The 24,847-nt window shown below is 39.2% G+C and overlaps 1 protein-coding gene across 1 annotated transcript in view; it reads right to left on the reverse strand.

The window, feature by feature from the left end:
* The window catches only part of Pink1 (PTEN-induced putative kinase 1), a 139,703-nt gene that overhangs the window by 42,291 nt on the left and 72,565 nt on the right, over nucleotides 1-24,847 (reverse strand). Inside the window, exons 5-6 of the mRNA XM_067150067.2 lie at nucleotides 22,642-22,764; nucleotides 5,537-5,711 (exon numbers count right to left, since the gene is read on the reverse strand). Coding sequence (XP_067006168.2) covers nucleotides 5,537-5,711; nucleotides 22,642-22,764 — 298 coding nt within the window. The remainder of the gene's footprint in view (nucleotides 1-5,536; nucleotides 5,712-22,641; nucleotides 22,765-24,847) is intronic.

Raw genomic sequence — 24,847 nt, forward strand, 5'->3', positions numbered from 1 at the left:
TATTTGTACATTACAAAAATTATTTGATCTGTACTGAGACTCATTAATTGTGAAGAAATTAAAGGTCCTTGAGAGTCCACCTTCTCAATACAAAATTCACTGTATTTGTTTATTAAGTCACATTAACACACAGGACATGTTTGATAGTTTTGATTCGTGTATTCAATAGTACCTTGATACACCATCTTACTTTGTCCCCTGCAGAAACGTCCAAACGAGGTTTTACTGAATAAACTAACCTCTAAAACGAGTCATCCACTCTGTGCCGTATTTTGAGGTGTATCACATTCTTACTTAATTTCAGTATTTAAGATTAAAATACCGTATTTCACGGCATAATCGTCGCACTTTTTATACCAAAATTTTCGAAAAAAATTGTAGGGTGCGACCATTATACGATGAATATTTAATACCAGTATTTGTATTACTCAAAAAATGTATTTATAACTAAATTGTATTTGATACAAATTTAAGATGCACGTAATACTCGCGTTTATATATCAAAATAATTAAAATAGTCTAAAACAAAATTCATAATTTTTCGCAACAATTCGGCGAACGTTTTTCCAACTTGAAAATAAAAATGAACGTATTAAGTTAATTTGTCATTAATTTGAGTATTAAAGTTAAAATATTAGGTCTACACTTGCAAAAAATTATCGCTTTGTTGTGAAATGCGGACTTACCGGTACGCAATTTATTCCAAATCTTCGGTGTCGCTATCGCAGGTTTCGCTATCTGATGCGCCGTCCTCGCCTCTGTTAATACCAGTATCAGATTCTTCGTCTCCCTGCCACACTGCGTCATCTTCGGAACCGTCTAGTGCATTCGAAATCCCAGTCCTTTTGAAGCTCTTGGAGACTAGTTCAGGTGGTATAAGATCCCAACTCTTCTTCACCCACGAGCATAACAAGTCCAAGGGTGGACGCCTGATATTTCCGGCGGGCGTCAATTGCTGATCGCCGCTCATCATCCACTCGTTGTAAAATCGACGTAAGTGGTCTTTAAAGGGTTTATTAACACATACGTCTAGTGGCTGCAAAGCAGATGTTAGGCCACCAGGATTGACTAACTGTCGTGTCTTATTTGTAGTGAGAATTTGCTTCACTTCGTTCACGAGGTGACCTCGGAAACTATCTAAAACAAGCAGAGCTGGTTGTTTTAGTAGTGCACCAGGTCTTCTATTCCACACAGTTTTAACCCAGTCCAGCATGAGTTCTACGTCCATCCAACCCTTTGGTTGCACTCGTACATGAATTCCACGGGGAAACTGTGTATTCTTAGGCATCGTTTTCCTCTTGAAAATGATGTAAGGCGGCAACTTTCTCCCGTCAGCTGTAATGGCTAGCATTGCCGTGCATCGCAACTTCTCACTACCGCTGGTTTTCATTAATACACTCCGTGATCCTTTTAGCGCAATAGTGCTGTTGCGAGGCATATCAAAAAAGATTGGAGTCCGATCGGCATTACCGATTTGAGAAAGCAAGTACGAAGTTTCCTTGCGCAAACGTATGACAAATCGGTGAAAATTTACAATCTTGTCCGTGTAATCAGCAGGCAACTTTTGGCTTAGTGTTGTTCTCCTTCGCACTGACAGATTGTGTCGTCGCATGAACCCCTTAATCCACCCACGAGTCGCCTTAAACTGAGTTACCGGTATGTTGTGTTTGCGCGCTACCTCCTGTCCCTTAATTTGTAACATTTCATATGATACACTGCAGCCATTGTTACGTATTTCACTGACGTACCTAAACACTTCTTCGTCAATTATAGGAAACTTCCCTGTTTTAGGACCTCTAAACGCGCGTCTAGAAGGGTTTGTGCTTTTTAGCTTGTTTTTTTACTTTCCGCCAGTCACGCACCAACTTTTCACTCACAGAAAATTTTCTTTCTGCAGCTCTGTTCCCGTGCTGTTCAGCGAAGGCAATTACGCTTAGCTTGAAGCCCGCAGAATAGTTTCTATATTTACCCATAATCGCTTATAAATGCTTCACACGTTAATGTTTTGCGATATAAATGACTTTCCGTAATTGTTCACTATAAAAACAAATTATTTCTGCAAACACCCAAAACACAAATTAAAAACTTAAATTCTCACGCACACATGTCTACAGTAATCACGTAAATCTGAAACAAATAAATGCATGTGATCTGTCCATTCCAGAGCAGCCAATACTGTTAGGCAGCAAGGAAGCATACAACAATTTATCAGTTTAGCTCGTTGGTTGCGACACACTACTGCGCTTGCGCAAAGCTCACAAACCGGAGCTCTAGCTAGCGCGGTGTAGATCTACTGTATAGTTGACTGTATTCCGAGACGTCAGTAACATTCATTTTTTTCAATTTCTTTTAAACATACGGTAATTAGGTTAATATTTCTTCCCAGTTATTGATGATTTTACATTACATTACTGACGAGTTTATAAAATAAAACTTTAATAGCATTGGATAATAATTATCTTGACTGCTTGGATAAAAGTTTTCATCCCATGCCCGGACACTTATGACGTAGTAGTAAGATAAGAGTCTAGCGATGACAACTGAGACATCGTAAATAATTCGGCTGAATAATTCCGTGGAAATCTGCGTTATCGTCTTGGATTTCACTTCGTGCGCAATAACACAGGAGCCGGCCCCATGGTGTAGGGGTAGCGTGCTTGCCTCTTACACGGAGGACTCGGGTTCAATTCACGGCCGGGTCAGGGAATTTTACCTGTATCTGAGGGCTGGTTCGAGGTCCATTCAACCTACCTAGCCGGTATTTCCTGGCGACGTTGCCGATAAGCGATAACTTACAGCCTTACGTATTTCAAATGGGAACTCATAATATGTAGGTGGTGAATAAATAGTACACTGTCTCGCGACCACGTTGTCAAACTGCCGATAGCCTACCGGTAAGCATAATATGTAGGTGGTGAATAAATAGTACACTGTCTCGCGACCACGTTGTCAAACTGCCGATAGTCTACCGGTAAGCCATGCGTCGTACATATACCGGTATTATTTATTTATACGTTGTGCAACATGTCGCAAACGTGACTGTGTTGCCAAATTGCCCATAAACCACACACGTATTTAAATTGCGCATTCATGTGCAACTTACGTTGCAGTTCCATTTACCTTTTAACCAGATTAGTGAACAAAATTTGGACGTGCGATGATTATGTAATTAAAGGTTTAAAGTCCGATTTTTGTATTGAAAATAAAGGATGCGACGATTACGCGGTGGCGACGATTATGCCGTGAAATACGGTAAGCGAGAGTTTATTTCAGCCTCTGTTTATAAGAGTTAACTACTTCTATCAGCCACACAATTTACGCATTTAATACGGAAACGTATTGTGTTTACAGAACAACAGTTGACGAGTATTGCTAATCGACTCTGACATCACTTTTGAGTTTGAATGTTGACGAGAGAGCCTGCTAATGCACATAGCACGAAAACTATAACGAAGTTGATCGTTCGCATTCAATATATTCGCTGGAGTGCATAAATATCTATAACAGAAAAAATAACCCACGCTTAATCGCTTGTAATAATGGATGTATCAGTGATAGGGTTATCGCTGTAACCAAAGAATAATTCACAGTTTAATACAGGAATTTTTAGATGACAGAAAAGAAGTTGTCGTTACAATGGAGTACTCGCTATATATGCCGTACTTGCTATAGCGGGTTTCTACTGTAAATAAATAATTAAACAGGTTAGTGAACATTAAGTAACGGAATGTAGATGTACAGAAGACCCAGCTCCTGCCTCAAACCGATAATTTTCACTGTCACATGTATGTTTAATTTTCTCTTTCATTTCTCCATCTTGCAATGAATTGACATGGTAAATTTATTTCACATTACTGACTGGTATAAGGGATAATAACTGTGATGGAAGAAAACTGACACTCTGAGGACAATCTGCACTGCAATAGGTCTCTAGTAAGTGTCTGCTTAAAGAATGAAGTAGAATATATTTAATAACTGGGACACAAATTGAGCTTTAAGATATCAATAAATTGAGGTTACAAGATTTTGACTTGCATAATGAATAGCCAGATCATTTGAGAAATAAGTTATATCCAAGTTATCCAATAATAGGGGTTCAATTTATCGAGGTTCCACTGTATTCACCGTTTAGTTTTTAATAATTATAGTTATTGTACCCGAGGTACACCTTCTCCGTACATTTAAACTAAGCGCCTTTCACAAGGCCATCTGTGATGTGAACCTTGGAACTGTGTATTAGAAGAAGTTCTGAACTTTAATCTGGTGGGAGGATAGACAATTTTCAAAGGAATTCTGGTATTTCTAAGTTTTCTAAACTGAAGTATTTGTAGATTTGTGTGTTCGAAGATTACTAAGCACTTCTCTCTCTTCCTTCTTCATGAAATTATTAGCCAATCAGAAAAGTGAGGGTGTGTACAGACCATTGGCCCAGAGAGTTCTGGAACTTTCTCCTCTGCTATAAAAGTTAGGGGTTTTGGGGCCATGTTTTTTTCTTCATCTCTCCGGTCTAGAGTGCATAAGTAGTAGAGGCAGCAGAAAGCCTTGCCCGCCATGGGAAGGCCCACCAGCTCTAGGTAATGGCTGACATCTTTTAAACATGTGATAGCTAAAAATAACTGACTTGAGCAAAGGTTTCAAAATTCATTCTTAATGCAAAATTTCTGAAGTTCAATATCTTTTAAATGTAAATTTTGAAGCAAGTCTAAGGGCTTTATTCAAATCTTTCCTGGGAAAAATGTAACTTAAGAGAATAAAGAGTGTTAACCTTCTTTTAATTCCCATTCAACTTTGTATTGGGGCAACCACGAGTTTGTAAAACTTTAAATTTTATCTCTCCTTTTGGAACTTAATATTTTTCTCTGTCTCTTCACCCTCTCCAGTATAGGCTTAACCTCTGTAACTGATGACCATAGGCCCATATAGAATCTTAAGTGTTTCAGAATATATTTCAAAGGGAGTGCAAGAGTTAAGCCTCCTAGCATTTTGTTTATGGCCGATTTTTTAAACCTTTTCTTCTGACCACTAAGGCCACTTAGAATGGGCACTTACTGCTTCTGTTTAATCCTTTTCTTACTCACAGTCTACTGTGGATCAGACTGTCGAGCAGTAAAGACAGTGAATTCTGTTTCTGAGGTTTACCTACTGTTTGAATAAGAAAATTGTGCCTTGGAGAGACTAGATTGTAATAAGTTTTGGAGCGCAGTCTCCTAGAGTGGTAATCGAATAGAGCACAGTTGCTCTTTTGAATACAGTAGTGTAACGTTGGAGCAACAAACTCATTCTGCAACTTACTGCGTACCTGAATTTTAATCATTCCTGTTATTCGAGTTGACAAGTTCCTCAATTGTTGTTGTTTATCAAAGTTTAATGTCAAGGAAAAAAAAAAAAGGAAAGAAATAAAATTTCAAATTTTAGTGTTTTAAATTATACTTCGAACTTTTCTCTGTCCACCCATTCACCCCAGCACCTTCTTACACCTCTGCAATTCACAGTATCCGCATAACAGTTCTAATTTAATTCAAAATGTACAACCAACCTCTGGTGCCATCAGTGCAGTGTTTCCTCCCTTGTCAGTATCAGGGGAATGATATGGTAACTGAAGCCCGTGCACACGATCTGCTAGGCAGCATCCAAAGTCTGTTACAACCAATAGTGGACAAACACTATCACCCTCTGATAGATCAAGTAAGATGTTGTCACTTTTGAGATCTCTGCAACAAAAAAACATTCAAGAACAAACTATCAGCATGTTCTTCAATACTTGGAACTGCCTTAAGTTCTCACTGATTTTATGAAATTTGTGGCAACAAAACCTTTGATATATAACTGCAGGAAGATCCTAATTAGCAATTTTAAGGACATATTTCCTAGTGGACTCTAGTGGATTCATTACTTTTGATTAATAGATACATTTGTGATTTTTCTTTGAAAAGACAAATGACATTTTTGAAAGTTTGATTAAATTTTTTTTTTGCTAGTTGCTTTACGTCGCACCGACACAGATAGGTCTTATGGTGACGACGGGACAGGGAAGGGCTAGGAGTGGGAAGGAAGCGGCCGTGGCCTTAATTAAGGTACAGCCCCAGCATTTGCCTGGTGTGAAAATGGGAAACCACGGAAAACCATTTTCAGGGCTGCCGACAGTGGGGTTCGAACCTACTATCTCCTGAATACTGGATACTGGCCGCACTTAAGCGACTGCAGCTATCGAGCTCGGTAAAGTTTGATTAAAATAAATGGCTACATAATGTTCAGATTTACATCAACTGTGAGCCCAACAGTGAACTAACTGGTGAACACTCCTGAAAAATTTCACTGGCACAGCATAACCACAAAAGGCAAGTCATATTTTTGAGATCAAATACAGTAAAACCTCGTTGAGACATTTCTGCAGGAGAATAGGAAAGAAAACTCATTACACAAGAAAACTTACTAGTGAATAAGCAAAATGCATGTAAATATTTAATCTATAACTGCGAGGTTCTTTCAGTCAGTCAAAACTAATTCAGTATATATATATATTGCTAGTGGCTTTACGTCGCACCAACACAGATAGGTCTTATGGCGACGATGGGATAGGAAAGGTCTAGGAGTTGGAAGGAAGCGGCCGTGGCCTTAAGGTACAGCCCCAGCATTTGCTTGGTGTGAAAATGTGAAACCACGGAAAACCATCTTCAGGGCTGCCGATAGTCGGATTCGAACCCATTGCAGTGTTCTCCCTACGACCTTTTTAATGGGCGCACCGCCCTGCTGTTTTTACAGACCGCCCGGCTAACATAACCTAGAGCTAGTCACATAATATTAATACATATTTCAGTCATTCGATGTTCCAAATTAAAATGCAAATAGGTTTTTTTTTTTGTTTTTTTGCTATTTGCTTTACGTCGCACCGACACAGATAGGTCTTATGGCGACGATGGGACAGGAAAGGGCTAGCAGTGAGAAGGAAGCGGCCGTGGCCTTAATTAAGGTACAGCCCGGCATTTGCCTGGTGTGAAACTGGGAAACCACGGAAAACCATCTTCAGGGCTGTCGACAGTGGGGTTCGAACCCACTATCTCCCAAATACTGGAAATGCAAATAGTATAAAATTGTTTATTCGAATTATAAACCTATGTTCTTGTCCGCATAATTACATCAGAATTCAAATGTTCATCTTGGTTGAATGTTCAGCTTGATTATGACTGAATGTTGTGTGCGAGCGGGGTCTGTATTAGCATCGAATCGCATGCGGGTACTCGATTCCCGCCGAGAGCACAAACCGAGTAGTAAGCCCCGGTGGTATACGATTGTGAATGAACAGTAGAACACTAGTCGTTCAAAATACTCCGTTATGATTTAATTTGAGATAACACTAAATTGCGTAGTTTAATTTTGGCATTGATATTAATAATTCCTTGAGGGAACTAAATCGAAATGTTATCAATCATTTTGTACGTAGTATTCCCCGCCCGGCTACTTATTCCTGCAACCCAGCTGACGAAATTTTCTGGGGAGAACACTGCATTGTCTCCCGGATGCAAGCTCACAGCCACGCGCCCCTAACCGCATGGCCAACTTGCCCGGTAAATGTAATTTTTAAAAAAAAAATCTACCTGAAAAAGATATAATTTTAATGAGTGCATCTTAAGACATTTTACAGTACTGAACAACACTGGCAGCTACCATGGTAACCACACTGCTTCCCTCCACCCCGTACGTACACACATGAACTCCATCATTCATGTCTTTATTATATATCGCTAGTCACGGCAACCGGTTGTACAGTGCCTCTGTGTAACATCACTTGTTCTCGAGAAATAGTGAAGAGAGAACAACATCCTATTAGCTTCTACAAAAACATTTCTCAAATCTGCAGAATGTCATCAAAACATGTGAACCATCAAATTCTTAGAAAGGCACTGCTACTTAGTGGTAGAGTTATAACGCGTCTACTGTACCCGATGCTTAGTAATATTAACAGTGTTATAGAAAGCTTTTTGCAATGGACTGTTGTATTATGAAGACACGTGAAATATGTATTGCCAGCAAATTTTCAACAGGTTCTCGTCGACATTATGATGCCAATTTTAACTGAATGATTTAAACATGTGGAAATGAATAATTGCGCAGCCACAAGAAAATATGGCATAACTAAAGCCAATGTTCAGCGTTGGCGTGAAGACAGAGATAGTGCAAAAATGTGTTCTGTATAAAAAAGATGTTCATATGATTTCACAAAGCATTGAAGCCTGATTTAATTTTTTAAAGGAAAAAGTTGGGGGTCATCTTGCATTCAGGGTTGTCTTGGATTTGGAGAAGTACAGTAAATTAAATTTTGAAACCTTATGTCAGGTAGTCAGACTGAATATAACAAATACTAACATATACACAGCAAAACCTTGTTAGTGTGTTCTTCATTAACAAGTTTTCCCACTTAGCACGTCGTAATTTTGAAGTCCCGATTCACATCGTAATAAATCTATATAAAAAAATACCTCACTTATCGTGTCACGAATTTTCACTAATACTGCTTAATATGATCACACTTTTCCTACACCTGTTAATATTACTGTATTTGTCATCTCTTCTGAAACAGGGCCGATGACCTTCGATGTTAGGCCCCTTTAAACAACAAGCATCATCATCATCATCTGAAACAAACCTGATTTCCAACTCAGGTAAGAGCTGTCGCCACAGTTGCGTGATTACAGGAAAAGGCCTTCCTGAACTTCAAAGGATAAGTTGCACTTTCGGGGAACAACCCGTTAACCTCAGAATTGTTCAGTTTTGCTTGCTGGTTAGCAACGAGATTGCTGAATAGTAGAGTGAGCCTGTTTGTGCTTTTATTTTGCGTTCCATTCAGAAGGTAGAAATGTATTGTGTGTTGAGTGGTATAGTGAAGCGTAGTTAATATTTGTCGTGCATAACGGTAGCCTATATCAGGATTAGGAACGTAATTACGTGAAATTGACTAGTGTGGTCCATATTTAGCGTGTAATGCCTACTTATGGATATGGAAAATGTAAAATTCCTTAATAATGAAGACATAATTAAAATCTGCCAGAAAGTGGACTGGTATAAGCGTGCAGAGGTCGCGAATGTTGAAACTCGCACCTTTGAGTTTTGACTATCACTCAAGATAGTCGAAGTTTTGTTTGATTCAAAATGGCGGCCAAAGTCATTCCTCGCAGTTGCAGATAGTCGAGTGTAACCGCCAATTCATTGTCTAAGACTGTGACCAGAAAATAATGTTTAATAACCCACTGCTCCAAAATAAAAGACTCCTACTAACATTTGTTTTAGAAAGAGTGTGATCTGCAATAATATATATATATATATATATAAAATAAAAGTTTTGTCTGTACATTGCTCAGAATTTAAAAAGGATGGTATTTCTGTATCAGTCGTGTCCATAGTAGCAAGAAAATGCACTTTTTAATTTTCCGTAATTTCTGTGTGTGTCTGTCTGTCTGTCTGTCTGTCTGTCTGTCTGTCTGTATGTATGTATGTACAGTAAAACCTCGTTAATTCGAAGTCGTTGGGACTCAAAAATCGGACTTCGAATTACGTGATTTCGAATTAACCGTCAATTCGCAATTCAGAAGTACAAACTCTTGCCGCGTTACAAAATGTTCTAAGGGCCGTTACTGCATGCAGTTAACCTTGATTCACAGTTTATACCTTTCAAATGCCATGAAAAAAGGACTATTTCCAAAATGTATCCAAGAAGGTGCATTTACAGTATTCAAATAATGCACTTGGATATCTCACTGGCAAACATAACCTCATGCAGAGAAAGAAAGAAAGAAAGAAAGAAAGAAAGAAAGAAAGAAAGAAAGAAAGAAAGAAAAAATGCATGATTCACAGAAGAGGAGAAATCTATGCTGGCTCCCATGTGCAGGTGCTTTATTCATTAGATTATAATGTATGCATTTTAGATGCCTTGTATTCACACAGAAAGCACCCGATGCCCTTAAAATCGAACTTTCCTATGACTCTATCCTTGTACGATTTCCCGCCATGGCACTTCTCTCGTACTTCAGAAATGTAAACACTTGCTGCGTCACAAAGTGTTCTAAGACCCATTAATACATGCAATCACCTCGATTCACAATTTAAACCTTTCGAATGCCATGTAAACAACTATTTCCGAAATGAATCCAACAAGGTGCATTTACAATGTTCAAATAATGCACTTGGATAAATCACTGACAAACATAACCTCATGCAACGAAAGAAAAAATCACACAATTCGAAGACTAGGATATCTCCCGGATGCAAGCTCACAGCCACGCGCCTCTACGCGCACGGCCAACTCGCCCGGTTTATACATTTTTACCGTACTGGCTATGATAACAGTGATATCCATGAATTTGGATTTTTGTTGCTAAGTCCGTATCAGCACCAAATCACGAGAAAACGGATAGACATAATGCATTATTTTTTGGATTTCTGTACTGTTTGCATGTTTAGATGCTTTGTACTGGCATGGAAAGTGCCCGGCGCGCTTAAAACATTGTGGCTTATCGAACTTTCCTATGACGAGGGGATAAAGTTTCTTGCTTCCATGTGCATTGCAACGCACTACAATGACCGCCATCCCCGACCCTTGTAAGATTCCCCAGCTGGCAATTTCTCCTTTAAAACCTAAGACCGTTTGGGCTCGCATTAAAATAAAGCAATGCAGTTTTGTCGGCAATGACAATATCGTTCGAGCCTACGAATTTATTACCGTATATGAGCCACTTTTTTTCGTCAACTGTCGGCATCGCCAGTGTTCGCGGATTCTGTTTTTCCGCACACTGCCTGTTGCGTGATATTATGGCATTCCTTAAAAGGTTGAATACAAAAGAATTCCCATTTCATTCAACTTAGCAATCATGAAGCGCACTGTAGACCCACCAAAGTAGGTGCGGAAAGCTACGTTCCGGAACACGCGTTCTACTAGGACGCGGATAAATTAAGAGTTGAAATTACTCTGTAACATACTATTGTTTTAAGCTGTAAAGGCAGTTTCGAATTAAAAGTCAATTTCGGTAATGGGGCCGACATTGTACTTCGAATTACGAATTATCCGTATTTCGAATTAAACAATTTAAATAACATGCAAAACTGTATCTCATGTTTCCGGGAACGAGAGCTTCTTCGAATTAGGCGGGATTTTGAATTAAACAATTTCGTATTATCGAGGTTCTACTGTATGTATGTATGTATGTATGTATGTATGTATGTATGTATGTATGTATGTATGTATGTATGTATGTATGTACGTACACGCATCAGAGAAAACGGCTGAAGAAAATTTAATGAAAATCGGTATGTACAGTCGGAAAACAAGTCGCTACAATCTAGGCCATAAATATTCTTATTCACGCTGAAACAAATAGTAGTTTAGGGGAAGGCCTAAAATTTAATTCTCAAATATTTGTGTTATTAGTGGTCCTATCGACAAATACTACATTACTAAAGTTATACTGTACAGCATTAAATTTACGATCATTTATGTCTTATACATTTTTCCTTCCTTGCTATGGGCTTTACGTCGCACCGACACAGATAGGTCTTATGGCGACGATGGGATAGGAAAGGCCTAGGAGTTGGAAGGAAGCGGCCGTGGCCTTAATTAAGGTACAGCCCCAGCATTTGCCTGGTGTGAAAATGGGAAACCACGGAAAACCATTTTCAGGGCTGCCGATAGTGGGATTCGAACCTACTATCTCCCGGATGCAAGCTCACAGCCGCGCGCCTCTACGCGCACGGCCAACTCGCCCGGTTTATACATTTTTACCGTACTGGCTATGATAACAGTGATATCCATGAATTTGGATTTTTGTTGCTAAGTCCGTATCAGCACCAAATCACGAGAAAACGGATAGACAGAATTTAATGAAAATCTGTTATGTAAAGTCAGGGAATAAAGAACTACAGTCTACGCTGTAAATAATTTCAAAAGACGCCCCAATATCACAGAGTCAAAAGAAAACTAAATGTGAAAGCCTACAATACAGAAAGCTCATAATATTGAACAATAATAACATTACATTAACCATTGTTTGTTGTGATGTGCTTTGTGTCTTCTGTTGCCAGTCATGTCCGATAGATGGGATTACTGCTATATACCGAGTATTTCTTTTTTATTTGCTTTATGTCACACTGACACAGATAGGTATTATGGCGACGATAGGATAGGAAAGGGCTAGGAGTGGAAAGGAAGCGGGCTTGGCATTAATTATGGTACAGCCCCAGCAATACAACAAAATTAAATTCTTTCAAGGTCCACCTATTCAATACAATGACGTTTTATTGTGATTTAATCACATGTCAAATAGTCAAATGGTACTAGTTTCGGCATCTATGTGCCATCATCAGCCTTGAGTACAAATTAAAACAAGATATATATTCCTAAAACATCTAAAACACATTTTAACACATTATAAAATAACATACAATTAATGTGGTGATACATGAAATACGATAAAATTATGATACAATTGGTGTGATATAAAATTCTTAAAGTTCCGGCTGTTCGTTACATAATTTCAGTCTGTGTGCATCCGGGATAAGTGAAGTTTTACAGTTGTATGCTGTCTATGTGAATGACATTTGTTCCTTTAGATATTAGGTGGTTCCAGGGAAGTTTACTTTGATCATGTAAGATCGTGATGTATTTAGAGATGAATTCCCACTTCAATTTGAACCTGAAGGAGAAAATAGCTAAGTTAGATGTTGGAAGCAATGTATGGAAGTTACTAGAAACATTAGAATCGTTAAATGATGATTGACTCACCTTGAGCAGCATGTGAACGTGTTGTTACACAGACGGAGCCGGACGAAGTGTGTGAGCAACGGTAAAGGAGGCTAGGGGAAGGCGAGGGGAAGGAAGGAGGCGGAGCACTTGCGGGGGAATGGAACTAAGGCGGGGCGGAAGGATGGGGTAGTGGGGGTAATTGACGGGAGTGTGTATTCCGCTCCTTTGACATAGAAAATATGTACCCGAGCATACCAATTTCTAAACTTCCAAAAATCATTGAAAATAATCGAAGTAAATATAGTTCTCTTAGCAAACTAGAAATACAAGATTTCATTCAGCTTCTAAACCTGGTCATCAACAATAATTTCTTTGTTTTCGACAAAATTATATATCAACAGAATGGACTGGCGATGGGATCACCTTCATCAGGAATTTTGGCTAATATTTATTTAGATAACTTAGAACATACAAAAATCAATAATAACAACTTTCCAAATATTCTAATGTGGGCTAGATATGTGGACGACACATTCGTCATTATGGATGAATCAATCAAGAACGCGGAATCCACTCTTCAAGACTTGAATAATATTGACCCATACATTAAATTCACACTAGAGTCAGAAACCAATAAAGCAATCAATTTTCTAGATATAACTATTATTAGAAATACATCTGGCCTGTCTTACAAAATATACAGGAAACCTACACAAACTGCTAACACTATACACAAAGATTCCATACATCCCATAATGCACAAACGTGCAGTATACAATAGCATGGTATATCGAGCCTTCGCCATACCCATGGCAAAGAAAGATCTAAATAATGAACTTAATACCATAAGGGCAATTGCTAAGTTCAATGGGTACAGCAGGCAGTTTATAGAACAAATAATAAACAAATATAGGTACCAGCCTAAAACCAAACTCATAAAAGAATAAGAAAAAACTCATATTTGAACCACCTTCACTTATAATAATGACGTCCACAAAATCACCAACCTTTTCCGAAAACACAACGTAAGAATTTTATTCAAAACTAACAATAGAACTTCCGAAATTTTACACAACTCTGCATCGATCAATACCCCCAGTATCTACTCCAAATCTGGAATATATAGACCAAAATGCAATGAATGCAGTAGCTCCTACATAGGTCAAACAGGACGCAACTTTGTGATTAGATATTCGGAACACGTCAACGCGATGAGACACAATAAGTTCTCTGCCATGGGTGTACATATGCATGACACTAATCACAAATTTACCGACATTGAACAAGATATGGAAGTTCTTCAAACAGTAAACAAGGGACCCACAATGAATATCATTGAAAGTTGTTACATCAACTGCGACCAATATTTTAACCCCAATTATAATTTAAATGAGATTTACGAGAAACCCAATATCCTTTTTGATCTTTTAATCGATCGGCTTAAAAATACCAAACTATCGAAAAACAGCTCGATTTTCCAAGTAATCCAGAATACACACTCCCGTCAATTACCCCCACTACCCCATCCTTCCGCCCCGCCTTAGTTCCATTCCCCCGCAAGTGCTCCGCCTCCTTCCTTCCCCTCGCCTTCCCCTAGCCTCCTTTACCGTTGCTCACACACTTCGTCCGGCTCCGTCTGTGTAACAACACGTTCACATGCTGCTCAAGGTGAGTCAATCATCATTTAACGATTCTAATGTTTCTAGTAACTTCCATACATTGCTTCCAACATCTAACTTAGCTATTTTCTCCTTCAGGTTCAAATTGAAGTGGGAATTCATCTCTAAATACATCACGATCTTACATGATCAAAGTAAACTTCCCTGGAACCACCTAATATCTAAAGGAACAAATGTCATTCACATAGACAGCATACAACTGTAAAAATTCACTTATCCCGGATGCACACAGACTGAAATTATGTAACGAACAGCCGGAACTTTAAGAATTTTATATCACACCAATTGTATCATAATTTTATCGTATTTCATGTATCACCACATTAATTGTATGTTATTTTATAATGTGTTAAAATGTGTTTTAGATGTTTTAGGAATATATATCTTGTTTTAATTTGTACTCAAGGCTGATGATGGCACATAGATGCCGAAACTAGTACCATTTGACTATTTGACATGTGATTAAATCACAATAAAACATCATTGTATTGAATAGGTGGACCTTGAAAGAATTTAATTTTGTTGTAATCCCACTTCAATACGGAACCAATGAAATTCATAACTATAAGCCCTAGCATCAGCCTGGTGTGAAAATGGGAGACCATGGAAAATCATCTACAGGGCTGTCGACAGTGGTTTTCGAACCCACTACCTCCCAAATGCAAAGTCACAGGTGAGAGTCCCTAACATCATGGCCAACTCGCCCGGTTGTACCGAGTACAACAGCCTGCCTGAATATTGGTGGCAAGTAGCAGGGAAGTTCGATAACTTTCTTCTTAAACTTGTCACTCTTCTGGTTCATACATTTTCTGATACTACTGGTACGTAACACACTGGTTCATCATAGCATTCGAGCTATTCAATCCCTACCCTGAGGCACTGATTGGAATGAGCAGTGTGCATATTTGATGCAATAATGCCAGAGGAGTGTTAACGGCCGTCTGCAGCCTGGTCATACCAGCACTGGAACTTTGGAACTGTTAGATCGGCACCGTAGTACTGTTCGTTAAAAGTGAGAAAATGTGCGGTTTTTCATTTGAGCGGGTATTTTATGATAACATTGCTTTTAATCCCTACATTCCTACATTTTCGAAACGGCCTAAGTTAACTAACTGCAGTTAGGAAAACCACAAAAACAGTCTTTCTTAGAATTCGGCAACGAAGCGCGGGTACATCAGCTAGTATTTCAATATTTTTGTTAGCCCCTGTGTACTAGTTTTCATATCTGTTCTCTTGTGTTTTTGACACCTTTTAATACTTTCCTCGCATCTTTAGAAAAGGTCGATAGGCCTATAGTTTTCACTGCACCCTCGGATACAAGACGTAAAATGCCCTCATGATGGAAAAAAAAAAATTTATCTAGCGTTTCCATATTCCTATTGGTTGGTTTTTATTCGTATATTCATCAGTACGTTTTCTCTCTTAACACGTTCTTTTTCCCTGTTCCTTGAAACAACATCTTAAGTTTATATATATGTACATATATACACACACAGTATATATACAGTATAAGCAAAATAAGCATCATCTTAAATCAATGAACTAGTCTGTTCTTTATAGGAACAATCATATCACTCTCCTTTGTGTATCAGCTAATTGAGTACTTGGCTAAAACATGGCAGCTGGACTGCACTTGACTACACTGTACATACAGTCACTATAACCTGTACTATCCAAAAAAACCCTAAATACCTACACATTTCTAAATACCTACATATTCCCAAATTCCAAGTCAGTTATGATACATCTATTTTGGATTTGGAGTCCTAACCTCCCATGTGTAAGAGATTAGCCTGAAGAATGAACTGGAAATCTCTAATCCAATACTAATCCAGAAGTCCAGTAAACGCTTCCCATTTCTATTAACTTCCATATCTTCAACATATTATTAGATTGATTATTTTCTCATATCCTTGAAAGTTCTAATTCCAAATCTATATATATAAAATAAGAGTTTTGTCTGTACATTGCTCAGAATTTGAAAATAATGGTATTTCTGTATCGGTCATGTCCATAGTAACAAGAAAATGGACTTTTTACTTTTCCGTAATTTCTGTCTGTCTGTCTGTCTGTATGTACACGCATCACGAGAAAACGGTTGAAGAGAATTTAATGAAAATCGGTTTGTGAAGTCGGGGGATGAGCCTCTACAATCTAGGCTATAAATCATTTTGCTCACGCTGAGTGAAATGGTAGTTTAGGGGAAGGGCTAAAATTGAATTCTCAACTATTTATGTTATTAGTGGTCTAATGAAAATCGATATGTGAAGTCGGGGGATGAGCCTCTACAATCTAGGCTATATATCATTTTGCTCACGCTGAATGAAATGGTAGCTTAGGGGAAGGCCTAAAATTGAATTCTCAACTATTTATGTTATTAGTGGTCGTATTTTAAAGAAAATGGGTATGCAAAGTTGGGGAATAAGTTGCTATAATCTAGGCTATCAATAATTATATTCACGCTGAAAAACATGGTAGTTTAGGGGAAGGCCTAAAATTTAATTCTCAAATATTGTTATTAGTAGTCTTATCTTGATGAAAATCGGTATGCAAAGTCAGGAAATAAGTCGCTATAGTCTAGGCTGTAAATTATTTTATTCACGCTGAGTGAAATGGTAGTTTAGGGGAAGGCCTAAAATGAAATTCTCAAAAATTTCTTATTAGAGGTGTAATCGATGAATGCTACATAACTAAGGTTATATAGTATTAAATTTCCTATTATTCATGTCTTATTCACTGTTAGCGTACTGGCTATGATCACAAAGATATTCATGAATTTGGATTTTTGTTACTAAGTCCATATCAGCGCCGAGTAACGAGAAAATAGGTAAACAGTATTTAATGAAAATCGGTATGTAAAGTCAGAGAATAAGAAACTACAGTTTATGGTATAAAATATTTTATAAATCACAGAGTCGAAAGAAAACTAAATGTGAAGGCCTACAATATAGAAAGCTCATAACATTGATTAACAATAACATTACATTGACCATTGTTTGTCGTGATGTGCTTTGTGTTTTCTGTTGCCCCTCATCTCCAGTAGATAGGATTACTGCTGCGTGCAGAGTATTTTTTTATTTGATTTACGTTGCACCGACATAGATAGGTTTTATGGCGACGATGGGATAGGAAAGGGCTAGGAGTGCCTTATTCCTTAATTAAGGTACAGGACCGGCATTTGACTGATGTGGAAGTGGGAAACCACGGAATACCATCTTCAGCGCTGCCGACAATGGGGTTCGAATCCACTATCTCTCGGATGCAAGCTCACAGCTGCGCACCGCTAACCACACGGTCAACTCGCTCAGACGTACATAGTGTAACAGCCGGTCTGAATGTTGATGGGAAGTAGCTGGGGAGTTAGATAACTTTCTTCTTTAGCATGCCATTCCCCTGGTTTATAAATTTTCTGATACTACTGGTACATAACACACTGGATCATCATAGCATTCGGGCTATTCAATCCCTACTCTGAGGCACTGATTGGAATGAACAGTGTGCATATTTAGCGGAATAATGGCAGATGAGTGTTGCGGCCTGGTCATCCCAGCTCTGGAACTTTGGACTATTAGATTGGCACCGCAATCTAACCGCAGCACTGTTCGTTAAAAGTGATACAACGTGCGGCTTTCCATTTGATCGAGTGTTTTATATGATAGCATTGCTTTTAATCGCTACATTCATACTTACGTTTTTGTAATGACCTATGTTGATTTCAGGTTAGGAAAACCACAAAGTCAGTCTTTCTGAGAATCCCGTAGCAAAGCACAGGTACATCAGCTAGTCTTACACTAAAATCATCCATTAACACCATCATATCCTTTCCTTGTGGTTGATCATGACTACATTACTGCTCTGTGCTTTGCAAGACTTGTCTGCTTCATCCTCATGAGATAGTTCTCATCCTAATTCTTGCAACCACCAAATTCAGCCGCATCATTTGTTAATTTATGTGCCTGATTCCAGACCACACTCTGCCCTTTCCCTTTTTTTTACACTTGTTAAGAAAAGGTAGAAAGAATATTAATATTTGTTGTGTTACAGTAGCCTATATCAGGATTAGGAACGTAATTGACCAGCGTGGTGCATATTTGTCGTGTAATGCCTCTCATTCTAGTTTTCTCCCCTTATCTGAACACCAAACCCATCATCAACTTAGATGATTTGGCCAATCCTACATTTTCCCCATAACCTCCAGTAATAGTGATAACACTATCAAATTCCATTTTGATTGCCAAGGTGTTTGCAAGGACCGCCTGGCAAATCAAATGCAAGTAGGACTCCATCACTCCCATAACCACAAGGCAGGCTAAAAACCCTCCAAGCATGCCAGGTAAATTTCTGTGATGTTGGGTGCTACATATAGTCCCCATGACTGAAAAAAGCTCTGAAATTTCTATTCCATACAAACAGGTATCCCAACTCCCGAGACTACCGTATTTCACGGCATAATCGTCGCACTTTTTATACCAAAATTTTCGAAAAAAATTGTAGGGTGCGACCATTATACGATGAATATTTAATACCAGTATTTGTATTACTCAAAAAATGTATTTATAACTAAATTGTATTTGATACAAATTTAAGATGCACGTAATACTCGCGTTTATACATCAAAATAATTAAAATAGTCTAAAACAAAATTCATAATTTTTCGCAACAATTCGGCGAACGTTTTTCCAACCTGAAAATAAAAATGAACGTATTAAGTTAATTTGTCATTAATTTGAGTATTAAAGTTAAAATATTACACTTGCAAAAAATTATCGCTTTGTTGTGAAATGCGGACTTACCGGTACGCAATTTATTCCAAATCTTCGGTGTCGCTATCGCAGGTTTCGCTATCTGATGCGCCGTCCTCACCTCTGTTAATACCAGTATCAGATTCTTCGTCTCCCTGCCACACTGCGTCATCTTCGGAACCGTCTAGTGCATATTCTTAGGCATCGTTTTCCCCTTGAAAATGATGTAAGGCGGCAACTTTCTCCCGTCAGCTGTAATGGCCAGCATTGCCGTGCATCGCATCTTCTCACTACCGCTAGTTTTCATTAATACACTCCGTGATCCTTTTAGCGCAATAGTGCTGTTGCGAGGCATATCAAAAAAGATTGGAGTCTGATCGGCATTACCGATTTGAGAAAGCAAGTACGAAGTTTCCTTGCGCAAACGTATGACAAATCGGTGAAAATTTACAATCTTGTCCGTGTAATCAGCAGGCAACTTTTGGCTTAGTGTTGTTCTCCTTCGCACTGACAGATTGTGTCGTCGCATGAACCCCTTAATCCACCCACGAGTCGCCTTAAACTGAGTTACCGGTATGTTGTGTTTGCGCGCTACCTCCTGTCCCTTAATTTGTAACATTTCATATGATACACTGCAGCCATTGTTACGTATTTCACTGACGTACCTAAACACTTCTTCGTCAATTATAGGAAACTTCTCTGTTTTAGGACCTCTAAACGCGCGTCTAGAAGGGTTTGTGCTTTTTAGCTTGTTTTTTTACTTTCCGCCGTCACGCACCAACTTTTCACTCACAGAAAATTTTCTTTCTGCAGCTCTGTTCCCGTGCTGTTCAGCGAAGGCAATTACGCTTAGCTTGAAGCCCGCAAAATAGTTTCTATATTTACCCATAATCGCTTATAAATGCTTCACACGTTAATGTTTTGCGATATAAATGACTTTCCGTAATTGTTCACTATTAAAACAAATTATTTCTGCCAACACCCAAAACACAAATTAAAAACTTAAATTCTCACGCACACATGTCTACAGTAATCACGTAAATCTGAAACAAATAAATGCATCTGTGATCTGTCCATTCCAGAGCAGCCAATACTGTTAGGCAGCAAGGAAGCATGCAACAATTTATCAGTTTAGCTCGTTGGTTGCGACACACTACTGCGCATGCGCAAAGCTCGCAAGCTCGCTCTGGCTAGCGCGGTGTACATCTACTGTATAGTTGACTGTATTCCGAGACGTCAGTAACAAACATTCATTTTTTTCAATTTCTTTTAAACATACGGTAATTAGGTTAATATTTCTTCCCAGTTATTGATGATTTTACATTACATTACTGACGAGTTTATAAAATAAAACTTTAATAGCATTGGATAATAATTATCTTGACTGCTTGGATAAAAGTTTTCATCCCATGCCCGGACACTTATGACGTAGTAGTAAGATAAGAGTTTAGCGATGACAACTGAGACATCGTAAATAATTCGGCTGAATAATTCCGTGGAAATCTACGTTATCGTCTTGGATTTCACTTCGTGCGCAATAACACAGGAGCCGGCCCCATGGAGCCTTACACGGAGGCCTCGGGTTCAATTCACGGCCGGGTCAGGGAATTTTACCTGTATCTGAGGGCTGGTTCGAGGTCCATTCAACCTACCTAGCCGGTATTTCCTGGCGACGTTGCCGATAAGCGATAACTTACAGCCTTACGTATTTCAAATGGGAACTCATAATATGTAGGTGGTGATTAAATAGTACACTGTCTCGCGACCACGTTGTCAAACTGCCGATAGCCTACCGGTAAGCATAATATGTAGGTGGTGAATAAATAGTACACTGTCTCGCGACCACGTTGTCAAACTGCCGATAGTCTACCGGTAAGCCATGCGTCGTATTATATACCGGTATTATTTATTTATACGTTGTGCAACATGTCGCAAACGTGACTGTGTTGCCAAATTGCCCATAAACCATACACGTATTTAAATTGCGCATTCATGTGCAACTTACGTTGCAGTTCCATTTACCTTTTAACCAGATTAGTGAACAAAATTTGGACGTGCGACGATTATGTAATTAAAGGTTTAAAGTCCGATTTTTGTATTGAAAATAAAGGATGCGACGATTACGCGGTGGCGACGATTATGCCGTGAAATACGGTAGTTACTAGGCCTAGGTCACTCAGCCACATCACAGAACCCCACCAATGTGCCAGGAAAAAAAGGGAAAAAATTTACAGCCTGTGTCATAATTTCATCATTCTTCTGTTACGAGAAACTAATTTTCATTTACCAATATGTCAGTCAGTTATCTGCTTTGCACATTATATTTGCTGAACTATTCAGTTTATTTTTGTGTTTGACTCAAAGGCTAAATGGTTAGTGTGCTGGCCTTAGTCCAAGGGGTCACTGGTTCGATTCCCGGCCGGATCGGGCATTTAAACCTTCACAGGTTAATTCCAATGGCCTAGGCCACCATAGCTCAATTGGTAGAGCAACCGACGCGAAATCGGGAGGTTGTGGGTTCGGATCCCACTGGTGTCTGGTTGGCCATTTTTGTTCTGTACTTAACATCTCTTCAACACGTACTAAATGTACGTAACACGACCTAATAGGTTGAAAGTCGGTTTCGATTACAAAGCGGTCGTGAAAATTCAATATTCAGAAAGAAAAAAAAAAGATGTTTTTGTGGTCTTATCAAAAACATTTTTTTTTTTCAAGTTGCTTTACGTCATCCTGGCACAGATAGGTCTTATGGCAACGATGGGACAGGGAAGGCCTAGGAATGGGAAGGAAGCGGCCGTGGCCTTAATTAAGGTACAGCTCCAGCATTTGCCTGGTGTGAAAATGGGAAACTACGGAAATCCATCTTCAGGGCTGCCGACAGTGGGGTTCGAACACACTATCTCCTGGATGCGAGCTCGCAGCTGCGTGCTCCTAACAGCATGGCCAACTCGCCCGATAACAAGGTTTTTAAGTGGTTTATAAATTTTATATAACTTTTCAGCAATGTCCATAATTTTATGTAGGTATGAAGCAGCAGTAGAGAAATGGTCAGTCATATCAGTCAAATCAGTCATGCCAAAACACATTCACAAAGGAAATCTCTTCCCACTGATCACCAATGCAAGCCTTAGGAATGCCTCGTGAGGGTATACTGGTGAACACAAGTGCATGTACCCTTGTTTTGGCTGGTAGGAGACAGGTTGAGGCATTCAAAACGAGATGGTACAGAAGGATGCAGGAAATTTTATGGGTGACAAACAAAGAAACTCCAAGAAAGATTGGAGAGAGGCCATGCATGTGGAGTACATTGGCTCAAAGAATGAGCCAGATGGGGCATGTCTTAAGACATGAAAGTCTTCTGCAATAAATATTGGAGGGCTCTGTGTGTAACTCTAAATGAAGACCAATTGGCATACATCAACCAAATAATGGGGCACAGATCCAGCCAGATCTACAATGCTAAACCAGTGACAGAGGGGTTTATACACACCTGTGAGCAATTCCATGTCTATTCATGTGTGCCACACCCTCCAGAAGTTGAGCCAGCAGACATGCTGCTACTCTCACACTAGGTTGCCTTTCTTGAATGTACTCTTTCAGACTGCAGTCATACCTACAAGAATAAACAAAAAATCACAAGGAAATTGTACACACAAAGTCAATCTGAAACATTATCAGTATACAATATAAATAGAAAATAGTTATAACGGTCATACCGGTAATTAAATTTTATGTACTCAATTTGTTCATAATATTCTAAGTTTCCAAAACCAAAACGTCCTCTTAACCTTGTCAGACTAGAACAGTGGCAAAAAGCAATCAAACATCTAAACACAACCAATTTTATTGACAATTTATTATTTAAATAAAGATACAGTATAACAAACAGTATCAATTTTACTGTACAAGTATCATATTTAGCATTGTGTAGTTTGCTGCATACTGCAACATTGTCAATGTTTTTCTACAGATCTTTCTCTACAGTTTGAACTCAATCTACACAAGATTCCACATTGTTCACATTCTAAAATTTAAAAACAGTCCCAATAACTTCCAACACCTCTCACTATTGGTGCACTGTCTTAAATGCCTTCCCCATCACACTGTTTACTTCGTACTCTCAGCTGCTGTAAGTACTATCAAAACAAGATCTCTGGCGGAGAATACATTTTTGTAATTCTTCAAGTTCACACACAAAAATTCAATAACAAATAGCAAACTCTTGCAATGAAAATTCCCGGGAGTGAAGATGATCCATTTATACCTGAGTTATGTTGAAGTTTAGTCACACTTGAGATGACGGAGTATGTGGCGTCATAGACGACACATCTCTCCCATGAAGCTTTCTTACTCTGTCGAATAAGAACCTGTGCCTTAACACGGAGTTTTAAAAATAATACCAAATTAGCCACAGTAGGCTGCCTATGATAGAGTTGTTTGATAGCTGCAGCAATTCCATCGTTCCATCAAGGAACGAGTTTTCAGTGAGGAGACCCTGAATAGAATGGAACGGACTGGTCATGTCGTTAAAGACAGCTAGTAATGTGAACTTCGGCCAATCAGCATGTTCAAGAAACCATCGAGGAGGAGCCTCGACGGATTTCTTTCAACAAGGTATGAACAATGGGAAAACTGTCGCTGTCACAGAGATCATCGTGTGTATTCCACCGAAACAGGGGAACCAGCGTTAGGCTGCATAGACTAACGTTTATGCAGAGTATGTGCCGTAACATACACTGAGATGAGTTGGTTCACCTGTATCCAAAATACATAAATCCAGCTCTCTTATTAATGTTTCCAACTTCCTTCCCCTGGGTCAATGCATTTCAGAGAGCCCCATATAGGGTGATGGGCGTTAAAATCTCCCACTAAGAGCAATGGAGGTGGAAGCTGATCTACTGTAAAGCTGATCTACTGTATAAGATCAGTTACATTATTTATATTAAAAGGCTGGCCTGGTGGAAAATAAACATTACACACTGTTGCTATGACAGGCAGCGGAACGCGAACTGCTACAGCCCCCTGCGGGGTTCTTAGTGGAAAAATCTTCGCTGTAGGTATCAGAACGGACAAAAATGCCAACACCACCGGAAGCCCAGTTGGCATAATGTCGTTCTGTCGAGTATAGTCAAAACTTTCTCATGTCCGTATGATGACCTGGTCTGAGATCAGTTTCCTGAATGCACACTATACTCACTGAATACTCGCTAATTAGCTGGCGCAGCTCAGCAAGATGCCTATCATAACCGTTACAATTCCACCGTAACAGTACCATAGTGTGGACTAAAAGGGAAGAGTGTTAGGTTATACTTAAAAACTAAGCACTAACATCAACATCTAGATCCGTAGATTTAGAGGAAAGCTGGACGTCCATCCCGTCGTCACAGGACGAGGGGACTGATGCCCAAAACTTCGACTTATTTTGAGGGCGGGATTTCTTCCTACAAGGGGAGCGTGTAGGTTTAGAAGCAGAGGTGTCTGCTGGCGCTGATTCATACCCTCCAGATGTAGGGCGACTCCCCCTTTGCAGGAGAACTGCGGGAGCACCTGGTAAGGGCGCCTTCTTTTCTTGTTTAGATGGGCTAGGAGATATTCTCCCAGCCCTGGTCGACAATGCTGCCTCTGATGGCATGGGAACAGCTTTCGCCGATCTCTCTGTGGGGAAGGCTTGGCCTTGCCCCTCCTGCTGTGCCGGC

Source organism: Anabrus simplex, chromosome 6 (assembly GCF_040414725.1).
Source record: "Anabrus simplex isolate iqAnaSimp1 chromosome 6, ASM4041472v1, whole genome shotgun sequence".
Lineage (NCBI taxonomy): Eukaryota > Metazoa > Arthropoda > Insecta > Orthoptera > Tettigoniidae > Anabrus > Anabrus simplex.